At 39.7% G+C, this 14729-nt stretch overlaps 2 protein-coding genes across 2 annotated transcripts; one reads left to right on the top strand and one right to left on the bottom strand.

Annotated features, from left to right (window-relative positions):
* Positions 1-806: 806 nt before the first annotated feature.
* Positions 807-5954, bottom strand: LOC121520214. Its single transcript, XM_041803589.1, has 8 exons — positions 5911-5954; positions 4827-4877; positions 4181-4347; positions 4026-4096; positions 3630-3795; positions 3276-3413; positions 2197-2374; positions 807-976 (listed from the first exon to the last, which is right to left on the bottom strand). Exons 3-8 carry the CDS (start codon positions 4187-4189, stop codon positions 807-809), a joined length of 732 nt encoding a protein of 243 aa, XP_041659523.1. The 5' UTR covers positions 4190-4347; positions 4827-4877; positions 5911-5954.
* Positions 5955-6422: 468 nt separating this feature from the next.
* Positions 6423-14379, top strand: zgc:153115 (uncharacterized protein LOC768186 homolog). Its single transcript, XM_041803242.1, has 2 exons — positions 6423-7201; positions 9409-14379. Exons 1-2 carry the CDS (start codon positions 6697-6699, stop codon positions 9645-9647), a joined length of 744 nt encoding a protein of 247 aa, XP_041659176.1. The 5' UTR covers positions 6423-6696; the 3' UTR covers positions 9648-14379.
* Positions 14380-14729: the final 350 nt, after the last annotated feature.

Here is a 14729-nt window from a genome sequence, read left to right as displayed (position 1 = left end):
AAGAAGCGTCTTGCCAGAGTGTTTTTAGTTGAGAAAGTGTCAGATCTCTCAGCTGGAAAGCCAGGTGTAGGAACTGTTGTGACACCTAAAATCCAAACACATAAATGTACTGTATATTGTAGAAATTAAACTTTAATCAGCATTTTCAAAACTACCCCTGCTTAACTTGAGTTAATGCACCCACAGAACTGTGACTTTCAATCACCTGATCCCATAGCAGTAATTAAGAAGTGTGTCAAAAATTTAATTGCTTTAGTATTTTGAATGCCATACCAGGAATGAATCCATCACAAATGTTTTAGTACCAAAAAGTGGCCAATGTTTTTGTTCAGTTAAGATGCTGCGTAGGATGTTTGCCTGTTATTTTTGTTACTGGTAAATGAAAACAGAATATTTGATTAACCAATACTGGGTGCCTGGGACTTCTATTTTTTGTACTACAGTATCAAAACAGGTATTGATAATGTTTCTGATGTGGATTATGTCGAAGTTTAACATCCTTGTATTGTGGTAGCTCTAGTTTTAAACCTCAGAGTGTGCCTGGCTTCAGCTCTGACAGCCTCTTCTAAACACCTCCCATGTAAACAGACTGTGATGAAGGTTGCCAAATAGGCAACCTGTGTGCAGGAAACATTAACCTCGTTGGCCAAAACACAAGAAAGTCTCAGAGAAAGTTAAGCCACAACTTACAAACAAAAATAAGCTAGCTGTGGTCTGTCAGGCTACTTTAAAGTGATTCATATTGATGAAAAGCACTGCTACACCAGAGTGGTTCATCAGAGAAACAGACATGTTTGTCACATAGTTCAAACCTGAATCCTGTTCAGGCCTACCTGTTGTGGATCTGATGTGAGGCTACACAACATCCTAACAGTTTGGCCAGCATGCTGCAGTGCTGATGCTCTGGTTTTTCCTGGCCTTGCAGTCCCTTCATCCTCAAACTGCAGATCAGTGAGCACACCATGACCTAAAGGATCTAAAATAAAAGAAAATATAATTATTCATGAATTTTAAAAAGTATGGTTTCTCAATATGCAGGGCCTATGAAACGTAATTTGGCATTTTTGACTAAAAAACCCTCCTTAATGTCAAAGTGAAAACAGATTCCTTCAAAGTAATGTCAAATGAATAAAAATATGTAATGTAACACAAGCGACAAAGAACACTCCAAGAAACTCAGAGAAAAGGTTACAGAAAAGTATAAGTCAGGGGGTGGATACAAAAAAAATCGAAGGGACTAAACATCCCCAAGAATTCAGCTAATTCCGTCATCAAGAAATGGAAGGAATATTTCACATGTGTCACAAACTGATTGACCCTGTAAGGAGACTAGTGAAAGAGGCCACCAAAACACCTATGACTACTCTGAAGGAGTTACAAGCTTACAAGGCATACAAATATTGCCTGGGTTCCTCACCAGTCACAGCTTTATGGGAGACTGGCAAAGAGAAAGCCACTGTTGGAGAAACTCAGATTAAATCTCGACTACAGTTTGCCAGAAGGCATGTGGGAGATCCATGGTCAAGTGGAAGAAAGTTCTTTGCTCTGATGAGACCAAAATGGTGCTTTTAGGGCATCAGACGAGACGCTATGTTTTACAGACACCCTGCACATCCCCACAAACACACCATCCCCACTGTGAAGTATGATGGTGGCAGCATCATGCTGGGGGATGCTTCTCAGAAGCCTGCCCTGGAAGGCCTGTCAAGGTAGAAGGTAAAATGAATTTTCTGGAGTGGACGAGTCGAAGCCCGGACCTCAATCCCATAGAGTAGTCATGGCTGCACTTGAAAAAGGCTGTTAACGCCTGATCTCTGTGCAACCTGACAGAGCTTGTAGAGTTTTGCAAAGAAGAATGAAGTAAAAATGCAGTGTCCACATGTGCAAGCCTGATCGAGACCTATCCACACAGACTCAGTGCTGTGATTGTAGCCAAAGGTGCCTCCATTAAATACTGACTTGAAGGGAGGGAGTATTTTAAGCAATCACTTTTTTTAACTTACATAGTTTTATTTAACTGACATTACTTTGTACAAATCTGTTTTCACTTTGACATTACAGTGTTTTTTTGTTGTTTTGTTTTTGTGACAAAAAAGCAAAATCATATTGACCATGGTTGATTTATAAAATCAATAAAAGGGTAAAACATTGGGGGGGTAAATACTTTTTATAGGCACTGTAATTCTTGTTCCTGACCTGTGTCTGAAGGAGTCCCTGGCTGGGCCCTGAGCAGGAGCAACGTGGACACCGTTTGGGTCTTTACAAGCCCTGTAGTCCCGGACCATGTTGCCATGGAAACAGTTTCAGTACAGTTGACTTCTTCCATCACTGTGGATCCATGCCGCTGAAGACAGTGCAGCTGGGACTGCACTGACTACCAAAAAACAACAGGAAAACAGTTATTCCTAAGAACATGACAAAAGTTATAGTCATAAAAGTGTGTTTTGAAGGTGCATCTTTGACTTTCAGTGGAATTCAGACCCCAAACATCCAGACCCTATTCAGTGGGTCAGAAATCCTAAGCCACATCCTTACACCTTTTTCCATTCTCAACAACAATTTTTCATTAACTTAGGTATAGAAACCAGAGAAAAAAAATCACTGAGTATAAAACACTACTAGAACTGCAGGTGTAAGAAAATATCGATACATTTGTATTAACAATCAAATAATAACATTTCATTATGCAGTTTTTTTGTACATGTGAAATTGTTTATTCCTTTGCCAAAACTTTACAACAAGTAGTGCTATGATAACCTTTGACTGCTTTAAGAAACTTGAATATGGATGCATCACATCTTCTTTGGGGATAAGATTATTACAGGGTATAGTCATTTATTATAATATTAATGATTAACGCTGGTCTATTGTAGACCACAGCAGAGTATAGTATAGACCTGCCCTCTTTGTAAAGATCCTTGAGATAACTTTGTTTATGAATTTGAGCCATACAAACAATTATTGATTGATAGATTGATTGATTCATTGATTTATTGATTGATTCTTACTCACAGTACTGCAATATATTAATTAAGACAATCATAACTAAAATATTGTGAGTAAAACTGTTTTGCTGTTAGTAAGCCACAGGAAAATTACTGACTCACTGATACATTAACTCAACCTTAAGTGATTTAAATATGTGTAGTCTAAAACAATTGAAATCAGACAAACACCCAAACTCCCACAATTCCCAGTGAAGTACATTGCTTGGACATCCTCAGTGTTGGCAACTTATGAGTTCATTTAAACACAGATAAAGAAAGCAAACTTACTGTATCTTCAGTCATAGGTACTGAATGAGGCCAGAAATTTGCCAGCCTGGACTGGTGGCACTCTTTTAGCGCCCTGCTTTTTAACAGCAAAGGTCCTCGCCTCTCATACCTGCTGGTGCACGTCCCGTAAAAATCCATCTAAGTAAGAGTCATTAGAGAAAAGTCCGATAATCACCCTGTGAAAGCTCTACATTTGGCTTGATCACATTATTGAAGGTTATGTAGCAGAAGTGAAGGTGGTATTTGTTAGACTTAGGGAGGACCATGTTGCACTTGTTTTCTTTTGAAAAGACCTCAGCGTGCTGCATGGGGGCCTAAATTACTCAGAACAACAGAGAACTCATCAACCCTCACCTCCTTTTGTAATTCCTGTTTAGAGGCGGAGCGGGAGGTCTGGAGCATGCTCAGTAGAGCCCTCTTGATGTTGAGGGCCCACACCTGCTCCCCCTCCTGGAGACAGAGGGCCGTGACCTTTCCCCCCTGGAGGGAGAACTTGAGGCGCGCTCTCTCCAGTGAATCCCTGGGAAATAAAAACACCAGATGAGTCCCCCTGAGACCCGGGAACACAGACAAGTGGGGCATCTGAACAGAGTATCACATTCATAAGAAAAACAGTTGTAGCATTCCTAAAGATCTGGACTCATACTTTGAATGCTGCAGATGGAGGAGCAGTTTAGCCACATGTATGGCTAAGCAGATGAGGATTCATTCATTCATTCAAAAACACACAAAAAAATGATTTCTCTTTACCTCAAGCTCTTCAGTCTCTGCACAGAGTGTTCCTTTTGAGGGGACAGCCGCTTTATCTGAGGATTCCTGATCTGTTCAAGAAGAATGAGCATGCATTTACACATTTTTGGCAAACTGGATGCATACTTTTACGCAAACTTTTTGTGAAAGCTGACCTGCATCATAAGGTGACACTTTGAAATCACGTCAATATCAACCACACAGTCCAAAGCCAGTCCATTCCTGCCTGCACTAGAGCCATGAAGAGTTGTGGTGATCGTTGTCCTGTATCTGTATGTATACCTCACTCCTCTCTGAAAAGACAAATCAGGGCTGGAGAAGCCTAAATAACAATCATAAGAGACAAAGAAAAGAGAGGTTTCACTATAAACATTTTTGTCATCAATAGTTAAAGCTACTGTGAGGAATTTTTGGTTGTGATTATACTGGGGACCCCTCTGGATCAAGCATTCTTTGTCAATCTCATCCTGTGTCACTTGTGTCCTGTGAGACAAAAGTTTTATTCATGGGGAATTTATGGTGTGTTAAACGGTAAAAAATATATACATTTTTTGAAATGTTAAGTGAATCACTTTGTCTGACACCTACCCTGCGGCAGCAATTTGGACACAAAAAAAACCATACAGAGATAAAACTATATGCTGATGATCTTATTCACTGTCAAGGTCATAAAGAAACATCAGTTTTAATTCTAGTCTGTTTTATAACCCTTTAAACACTCATTACAAGAGCTTTAAAATACTTTCTATCAAGGCATTTGTTATTAGATTATATCAGATAAGCAACAAACTGCATTCTCACCAGCACAACTTGAATCACAGAGATTTGATTCCGTCTGGAGGCAATCACCAACTGCATAGAAAGTAAGATAAAATATCTTAAAATCCTGATTAAAAACATAGAAGCACATCTAAAGAAAACTTACCAATCATTCATACTGAACACTTAAGACAGCAATTGCAGTTTCAGTATGATTCCTCAGAAAACCAGATACATTAGGATGTAAGAATCCAATCAAAAGCCATAAAACTCACCATGTAGTAGCAGAAAAATCAGTGTAACATGACAACTGGGCAGTAACAAGTTCATAGCCATAGCAACCTCAAGTCACCGCAGGTCTGTCTGCCTCCACAGCCTCCCCACATGTAAGCGAGAAGAAAACCAAGCAGTGTTCACGGCCACTGAATGACCACGCTTGTGCGTGGGCTTCCACAGTGACCCATAGAGCTCAGAGCAACCAATCAGGAAATACCTCCAGAGCTGGGGCTACAAACAGTCAGTAAGCCAATCACTTAGCAGTAGGCCTCACAAAATATGACGTTTTCTTGGACTCTTTTAACTTGGAGAAACATTAGACAGGATGGGAGGAAAGCTAGTTTGGAAAGTTAGAGGCTGATCCAGGCTGAGATATCAAACCCATGGAATAGTGGGTTGACATTCATGGATTATAAATAACATAAACACATTATACAGTACAAAAGAATAGCGCCAGGTGTACTCATTGTTGTTAATTAGGCAACATTTTGCATACAATTTTACTGCCAGTATGACCATAATCAATAAGCCAAACTACCACTGTGGACTTCAATCTATCAAAAGTTGATTCATTAACTTTTCTGAGGAACAACAACAACAGTAAATGGAGGTAGCAGGAGGAGAGAGACATCTAGTGTCCATGTCTAATGGATAAAACAGTTGGAAAGTAGAGCTTTCGGGGGGTTTGTGGCTCTTTGTGATAGTAGCCTACATATTTCCCCATAAAAGCTCTACACTACACTACTCAGCCATATTTGTCTGCCTCCGACTGTGCTCAGACTAATTTACCCCACACGCCTTTCATCCCCATCTCCTTCCCCCATCATTACCCAAGCTGCCTGCCACCTACTTTCCACGATGCACCCGACGCCGCGGTCCACGCCCGTGCTGCGACGTCAGTCACTGCGCGCTGCTGGTTAAAGCTGCGTTCACGTACACAGAGAAAATGGTATATCATAATTATCTTTGAATAAGGTCAAACGTTAACTAGCTTTCACTCCAAATTTCATGGCGTGAAATTGTTGTATTGGCATAGCTTGCTATAGAAATTGTGTTAGATTTTATATTAAACAAATTTTCCTTGTGATGCTTGGGAAATTCAAAAAACACTTGAACGAAACAAAGGCGAAAAGTAAGGTTTTCGTTTGTGTTTGCCAATGCGGTTTTTATCAGCATAAGAACAGTTAGTGATTTGTTCACGCACATCGTTAAGGTAGAAACAGTAGACACAGTTATCCATATTTGTATGGTGAGCATACATTAGAGCAAATTAGGGCTAAAAGCCATTTAACCGACAGGACCTGAAAGCATCCTTAGTCCGGACCAGGGGGCGTAGGTTTGACCGGCTTCTCGGAGCTCAGACACAATGAACCGTCAGACGGTGAGAGGCACGCATGCGGGGCTGGAGGCATTGGCACATTTTTAGCACATTATTTTTGTAAATTGTGCCTTTTCTTAGTCTTACTTAGTAATTTTCTAACTATTGATACGCTTTATGGAGGTTACACCACTCAGTTGGAAACGGTTGCTTCGTCGAGTTTGATGAAAACGAGGTCGAGATAAGACAACCGTTAGCCCCTCCTGGTGGATTTTTGTCGTTATTTTTTTTCTAAGCAACAAAACAAGGCAGATAACGATGTCGTTGACTGCTTCATCTGATTATTTCGCTGCCGAGTGTTTGGTGTCGATATCCAGCGGTCCTGTCCTGCACAGACCCACCCCGGTCGCCCCCGCCAGCCAGCCGGCCATGGTGGGCCTTCTCCCTGGGGAGCCCGACGGGTCGAGTGAGGACAGGGAAGTGCGCGAGACGCTAAGGCTGGAGGGGGCGAACATGATGGCGGTGGCCGGTATTCTAACCGACCTCCACGGTAAGTTCCGCCCCATGTCGGCCTACTCGGAGAGCAGTAACTCCTCGTGTGGAGGGGAGAGCGGCTACACCACGTTGTCCGACCCAACCACCCCTACCATGACCCCCTCCGCCACCCCGGTGCCCGGACAGCAGCAGCAGCTGAGGGGGGGAGGAGGAGGAGGCGTGGGGGCCCCGCGCTCCCCGGTGAAGCGACACCAGTGCACTTTTGACGGATGCGACAGAGTTTACGGGAAATCGTCCCACCTGAAGGCACACATCCGGACACACACAGGTACGAGGACAGCAGCAGCTCACATGTATCGCTAGCTGAAAATGTGAACACAACTTCTGCTAAGTTGGTGGCACACACGCCCATATTGTAATCTCACTGTATGGAGATATATGAGAAGTTTTGTCTTTGTGCTTTAGTGGTATCTCTTAGCAGCGTGATGGTAGTAAGCTAATTCCTGTATGTTTACCCCGACTCGGTGCATTAACGTGGTCAAACAAAGAAGGGAAGACAGAAAACTCCCCTTCCGAGCACTGACAAAGAAGTAAACTAACAAAAGAACTGGGCTGGACGTTAAAATCGGTGACGAAGGTCTTCCTCCCGACTGGATTTGCATATGAAATGAACGTAAGATGAAACCTAAACGTCGGAGCAACGAGTTCATCGTCGGTCGTTGCCTCTCCAGTTGATGGCAGCAGCAGCCTGTGCTGGATGTTTTGGACAGGGTTTTTTTTTATAGTTTCATGGCGTCCGCTAATGCTTAAATACAACTGTATTCACTGCAGTGTAAAATATTTATTAAATATCTGAAAAAAAAATGTGCGAAATGCTGGTGGATGCGCCCCCTTTCTGTCTGCTGTAGTCGTTTGTATACTTAATGACTGGCTTAAACAATCATAATCTAGCAGTGTAGTGGCACGATCGATGTTAAACAAAAACCGTCATGTAGTAAGTTGTACACCCACCTGTTGGCGGAGCTGTACCCCTGACTCAAACTGTGCATGTGATTTTGCTCAAAATGAGGGGAATTGGTGCGTTCGGGGTCACTGAGCAGGCGCAAACGGATTAAGGACAGGAAACGGCTGAAAGAAACTGTGGTGGGAACGCCCTCAAAGAGTTCTGCAACAACAACGTGGCCTGGCTTTGTGATCTTGAAAATGGCACCGAGCATCCTACTCGCTTATCCCGGTTTTACTCATGTTGCCTGCCAGAGATTAAGGCTAGTGGTAGCTTAGGGAGACTAATCTGGACCATCTAAATCCTAGATATGTTTTGTCACGTATTTAACTACGAAGAGATGAACATTTTTGTCTTCAGCATGTTTCATAAAAGTGATCCAGGCAGTAGATTAGTGTCTTTATCTGGGTATTTAAGGTGATCAGCTTAAATTCAGATGAAAAAATCTGTGCTTTTCTCAACAGAAAATGCAAGTTCACAAAACCAACCTGCTTTCTTTTGTCTGATGAGAGCACATGCATATTAGTTTAAAGGAATAAACTTAGACTAATATGGATGCCGCACAATGCACCAAGACACATTGATAGTTGTATTGCAACTATTAGTGTTAGAATACTGTAATATAGCAACGATTAAGTGATCATCAAATGCGTTATGCAACATTGGTACCTTTTGTCTTTTTTGAATGGTAATATCACAAGTAAAATAACAATTACTGGCCCAGATGAATCTTTGGATATTGTGGATTTTAATGCGATAGCTAATTTACTTTTTGGTTTTAATTTATAGGGATGCACAATATTATTGGCCTGATATTAGTATCAGCAGATATTAGCTAAAAAATAGGCAAATATAGGTATCGGCAGATAAAATTTCTGCCGATGTTAACATCAGGTATTTTGGCCATGAATATCAGTATATATTGACTGTAAAATTTGGCCATATAAACTAATAAATTAGTGGAGCTTTAGGCTGGATCAACAGACCTGTGTATGTTGATCTTTTTCTTTATTCATCCTCATTCTTTAAACTTTAATGTGCATTTTTTTTCCTTTTTTATCCTCAAGCCTTAAATTGTGTTCAAAGGACTAAATTTTGAGTTATGTAAAACATATCTAGATATCGGTATCGGCTGAACAGAATATGCAAATCAGATATCAGCAAAAATCCAATATTGTGCATCCCTCTAAATTTTTTGTTGTTGGACAGCAAAGGAAATGTACTTTTTATTCTTGCTTTTTGAAACTTATTGGACAATCAGTCCAATCTATGGATCTTTGAATAACATTATTTTAATAATTTTCATATGCTCAAACTAATGCTAAACAATGGTTGTGTGTAACATATTGTAAAAAAGGGACTTGGCATTAGGTGAAGAGTTATCTATCCTTCCAATTAAAGAAATTCATATTTCACTTATTACCATGAACAATTAGATGTTTATTTTCTATGTAATGGTAATGATGGCCTGCTGCAAAGTTGATATTAAACTGAATGTTTCTCTTCTCTTGTTCTCTTCCTTCACGCTACAGGTGAAAGGCCCTTCCCGTGCACTTGGCCTGACTGTGAGAAGAAGTTTGCCCGCTCTGACGAGCTTGCCCGCCACACCCGCACCCACACAGGGGAGAAGCGCTTCCTCTGCCCACTATGCGACAAGCGTTTTATGCGCAGTGACCATCTGATCAAGCATGCCCGCCGTCACCCCGACTTCCAGCCCTCCATGTTGGGACGCAACAAGGGGTCCTCTTCCAGCCTTGCCATGCACCATTAAAGATGGTCCCTGTCGGAGGGTTTCCCGACAGAGGCACAGAAGGTCACGGTGGTTTCAAGTCAACCAGCTACAATCAGATCCACTGATCGGTGTTCAGCATCGCTGTGCTGGACAAAAAATGTGCACATGACACATGCACACACCTAAAACACACACAGAGCTGGATGTGAGGGAAATGTAGCTTCATCTCTCTATCCACATGGATGAGTCTTGCAACCACTATCCTCCTATCTAACAAAACTAGGGTTGGGTATCAGCAAAGTTCCAAAGAGAGCTAGTGATTTGCTAAGAAATGTGCTTTTTGATTCCATAAATCATTTCCTGAAAGCAAGTTTTGGACCTACTGCACTCTACTTAAAATGTTAGTTACATGTAAGCATGGGTATAAAGTTTACAAAAATAAAAAAACTGGAGCTAGCTGTCAGATTTTTAGCTACACTTCCCTTTAAGGAAGTACGAAAGGAATGAATTGCTGCATGATCATTATACACAAGAAAAGGAGGTAAAGCCAGTCATAGACATGGACACATTCATTCCAAAGTGGTTTAGGTATGCAGTGTTTCTGATGCCCTGTCTCATGATGAAGATATGAACTGGTAATAACCTTTCAATAGATCAGCTGCATTGATGGGATGGTTTTGGTTGAGCCATTCAGTTAAAAACAGTAAAAAGTCAGGGTACTACATCACATTGATGCATATAAACCTGTAAAAATATTTCTGCCATAATGCGGTCCTATTTATATGCAACCTAAGCTGAATATGAAGCTTTCATTTCACTTCAAGTAAAACATGTTAAACAACAAAACCCCACAGAGAATATTTATATGCATAGTTTACTTTTATGAACCAAAATCGTACAAGTTTGTCGTTTATGACATGTTTATGGCAGCCTAAACCATATGAGAATAAATGTGCTTTTGAATTTCAACATACTTTGTTTTCTTTTCTCTCAGGATACGATAAAATTTGGAATCTTAAAGCAGATTTTATCTATCAAATTCAGCCCAACCCTATAAAACCTCACTCTCTCAAACTGAAACACTTTCACAAATTGCAGGGATTTTATCACATTATCTGTAATAGTCTGCACATACATCATCAGCCAAAACTACTCTGTTTTCTAGTGGTTTATATGTAGATTGTTGTTGTGCTTTTCAGTACCGTTTCTTTAACATGGGTAGCACAATATTGTGATGTTTGATAGCGAGGCAGTGACTAGAAGTCTTTTAGCTTTTCTTTATTAATGAGCTTTGCTGATTCCATTTAGAAGTTTTAGTGGTGACACATTCCTTTATTTTAATGACATTAGTAACCATCAGTGGCGCAATTTGTTGATATTTTTTTCTTGTGTATTGAATTTAAATGTAGATCAAATATAAATTTTGCCAGAAAGTGGCTCAAACTTCACTGTAGAAGAGCTGTTTGCACGGCATCCTTACGCCTAGATCAGTTATCCTAAATGAAATGCTAACACATAATACACAGTAGTATTATGTCTAATACTGATGCAAATGTATATAAGCTTTAAGCTTTTAACGTAGAATAATGGCAATGCTACTAGCAGGAGAAATAAAACATGATGAATAGTAGTCCTTATATTAGGGGGGAAAGTATACGCTTGATAGGAGGGCATTGCCTGTGAGCGTCTGTGTGTATGTGCTTTTATTTACTTATTCTTAGTGACAGATTTGGAGAAAGTGTGTGTGCGATGGTATTAAAAAATATTTTGGGAAACAAGACATAAGTTAATCTTGACTTTGAGTCTGCTACCTGCAGAATAAAACTGTTCATTCCGCTTATCAGGTCAGAAAAGTACAGAAAAAGATCAGGGGTTTAAGGCAAAGAGATCTAATGTGTCAGAACTTTGTGTAGAAAACAAAATTAGCATAAAAATCATTACATCAGGGCAACTCAGTAAACCTAACACCCGTTAGGGTTGTCATGATTTTAAACAAATGCAATTCAAGTAAGGATCATAAGTTTTTTTCGATATCACACCAACAAAAGATAGAAGTTATTGTCATCCAACTAGAACTACCACCTGTCAGTTATATGCGTCTGCAAGGTTTCAATTCCTGAACAGGGGAAGAAGGATGGTTGGTCAAGAAGAAGGGCTGGGGTGGTTTTTATGGTATCGTGAACACTTAAAGGCAAGGTATAAACATGAGGCCCAGTATCCTTATCCTTTGACCTATGACCTCTGAAATAGAGTCGGCTCATGTTTGAGCCAGTGTGGACATTACTGTGGAGTTCGAAGATAGATCCCTCAAAGGGATCCTGAGATGGCACATTAGCAAGAATTCCCCAAAAGAATGTATGGACACACGCACATACAGACAGAAAATAATGCTTTCAGCTCTGTCATTGCTGTATCTTGTTTTATAAATCAGGTTTGTAAAGGGTAAATGACTCTATCAGATAATGTCAGCAAACTCTTGAACACTGCCTAAATTGCTCAAACATGTTAGCAACTTCTTGGTGATGAAACGTTGATATATTTGTGCAATTTACAGTGCACTCTTGCTTGCAGCAGGATCTGAAGTGTTTTTGTGCTTTGGTACTTTGTCATACCATTGATCATTATAACAAAAGAGATAGTAGTATTTAAAAGTGGTATCAAAGAATTTAAAATTCTGACAACCCTAACACTAGACCTTTATTGTTGTGTACATTTTGCAAAAGCACAGATGAAACTAATAGAAAAAGGTGATGCCTCAACTCAAAGTAGGTGTTACGTCAAACCAGCAGCATGAATAATACAAGAGTGACGCATACAAAGAGGACATAATCATTACTTATGCTATTTGTTACATCTGTGAGAGGAAAAAACAAGTATATTAATGATATTTGGAAAAGATGTCACCGAAACATTCTTATATCTACCAAAAGGATCGCCAATCCTCATGTTTTCAGGAATTTCACCCTAAAATAACTATACTAGCATCAAAGTACACACAGTGACTGTGTCTGACTATAGAGCTTGGATTGTTTTTCTTTTTTGTTTTCTTGTATGTTTCCACACTGTTTTGTCCAGTTTATGGACACGTTCCTTTATCTCAGAGATTAACACTTCTTCAGGAAAATCTAAAAAGCCTTAAACGATGTCATAACTACTTTGCACCATGTTTACAGTTGGATCAATGTACAGGTTTATCAGGCCCATCCTTTGGGCTCATTACAGATACTCATTTGCAATATGGCACTTTTTTCTTACAGTTGTGTTTGGCTGAATATTGTAACGGCTTGCACTGTTACTATGCTTCTAAGAGCAAGCACCATGGAACTTTGCTAGTGTGTTGATAACCATTGGTTTTTAAAACTGCCTTTTTTGTCCAAGTGCTTTAGAGGGCGTGATAAAAAGAACTGGGTAGCTGTAGTTTTTAGATTTTTTTTAGTGTTCGCTTAGTCCTCCAGGCTATCTCTTAATGTGGAATTTGTGTGTTTTTGTTTGTTTTCTTTAAGGAAAAATGCTTCAGTTACATTTCCAGATCTGTTGACAGTCTCCTCCACTCTAAAATCAAGGAGAAAGACTTCATAATTCATCTTTGCACCATCCACATTTCACTGTTGTCTCATTCTTATGAGAGCTTTGAAAACTTGTACTCATTACTTCTGCAGAGGTTCGATCTGTTTACGGTTTTGGGGTTACTGCTGGCAGAAACCTTGAACACTTGGACTGTTAAACAAAAGGGACACATGCTTGTTTTCTAGGTCTCCAAATGGACATAACCTCTTCTCTCCTCTCATGGATAGGAGCATCTTCTCATATAAACTCTGTGCGCATCTCAAAGCTATAATACCACAGTAAGAACATACCTCACTCATTTTGTTTGCAGTGTCTGTACAGAATCCATCCATCCTGTCTCAGAACCTTCTACAAAGCCACTGAGCCTTGGATTTCAGAAACATTTTTTATCACCTAGATAATCTGATGTGTATCCTTATCTTCCTCATGTCTTATTATGCAAAGTCACTACGACTGCTGTGTAGCAGCAGAATCTCCTCCTCCTCTCTGCCTTGGTGAATTCTGGTGTTATTATACAGTAGTGAAATAACCTCCCATCAGGAGTTTTAGACACCAAGGGAAAGACTTGCTGTGGACTCAGGCAGAGGCTTAATAGAGGTATTTAAGTTTAAAATAATACCTGTAGACTGTCACTTCACTGCAGATTTAAAAATAAGAGCTCAGTCCAAATCTATCTGTTCATATCACTGAATGTGGCTCGATGTCAGACGAACGTTATCCACTTTGGATTTAATTTTTCGCTGCCTCGCTGCGAAAGAAAAATACTGCAATGAATTCTCGTGTCACCACACTAATTCAGATATGCACATTGTACAGAAATGGATGTTTTTTTAAATTGATGCCTAATTTTTACATTAATGTAATTTTTAAAACTCCTCTTAGCTTTAGTAGAGGTGACGAGGAGGAACTGTGGAACTAAATACTTGCTGCAAGAAGCTGTTTTGATATTTATATTCTCAGGTGTCTTAAATTTTTTGAGCATTGGAGTTTCAATATTTCCTGTTCAACACCTAAGTACAAGCATGTTTTTATTTCTTTTTGTTACGCTGATTAATTTATTCCAAAAAATGTATCATTTGTGTGGTTTAATTATTCTTTCATAACTCATTTTGTGATATGGAACAGTACTAATATTAAATGGTTCCATTGTTTGCTTGACATGAGAATACCATTGCTTTTTTAAGAATAAAATCCTTAAGTTGTATGCGGTCTTCATGGTTTTGTGTGTTCTTCCTCTGAATGAGGTTGTTATAAGTACTCGTGTGACTTGATCTACAGCTAAATTGAAGTTTCACAAATCTATTTAACCCATTGCTGCCATTATGATGACTTAATTCCAAAAGACATATTTATTTTCTTAATCTGTAAAATATTTTTCCAAAAGTTTAGATGTTATCAGGTTTACAACACACTATTGTATTAATTTTTTAAACAATATTCAAGTGCTTCTATGCCCCAATTTAAAGAGGACAATGGATACAGTGAGAAACTTTGGAGGGAGGGAAAGGGAGCCACAGAAACAACCTGAGCCATCCATATCAATGACAACAGTCT

This window comes from Cheilinus undulatus, linkage group 13 (assembly GCF_018320785.1).
Source record: "Cheilinus undulatus linkage group 13, ASM1832078v1, whole genome shotgun sequence".
Lineage (NCBI taxonomy): Eukaryota > Metazoa > Chordata > Actinopteri > Labriformes > Labridae > Cheilinus > Cheilinus undulatus.
The sequence above is the reverse complement of the archived record's forward strand: the minus strand, read 5'-3'. Positions and strand labels throughout refer to the sequence as shown.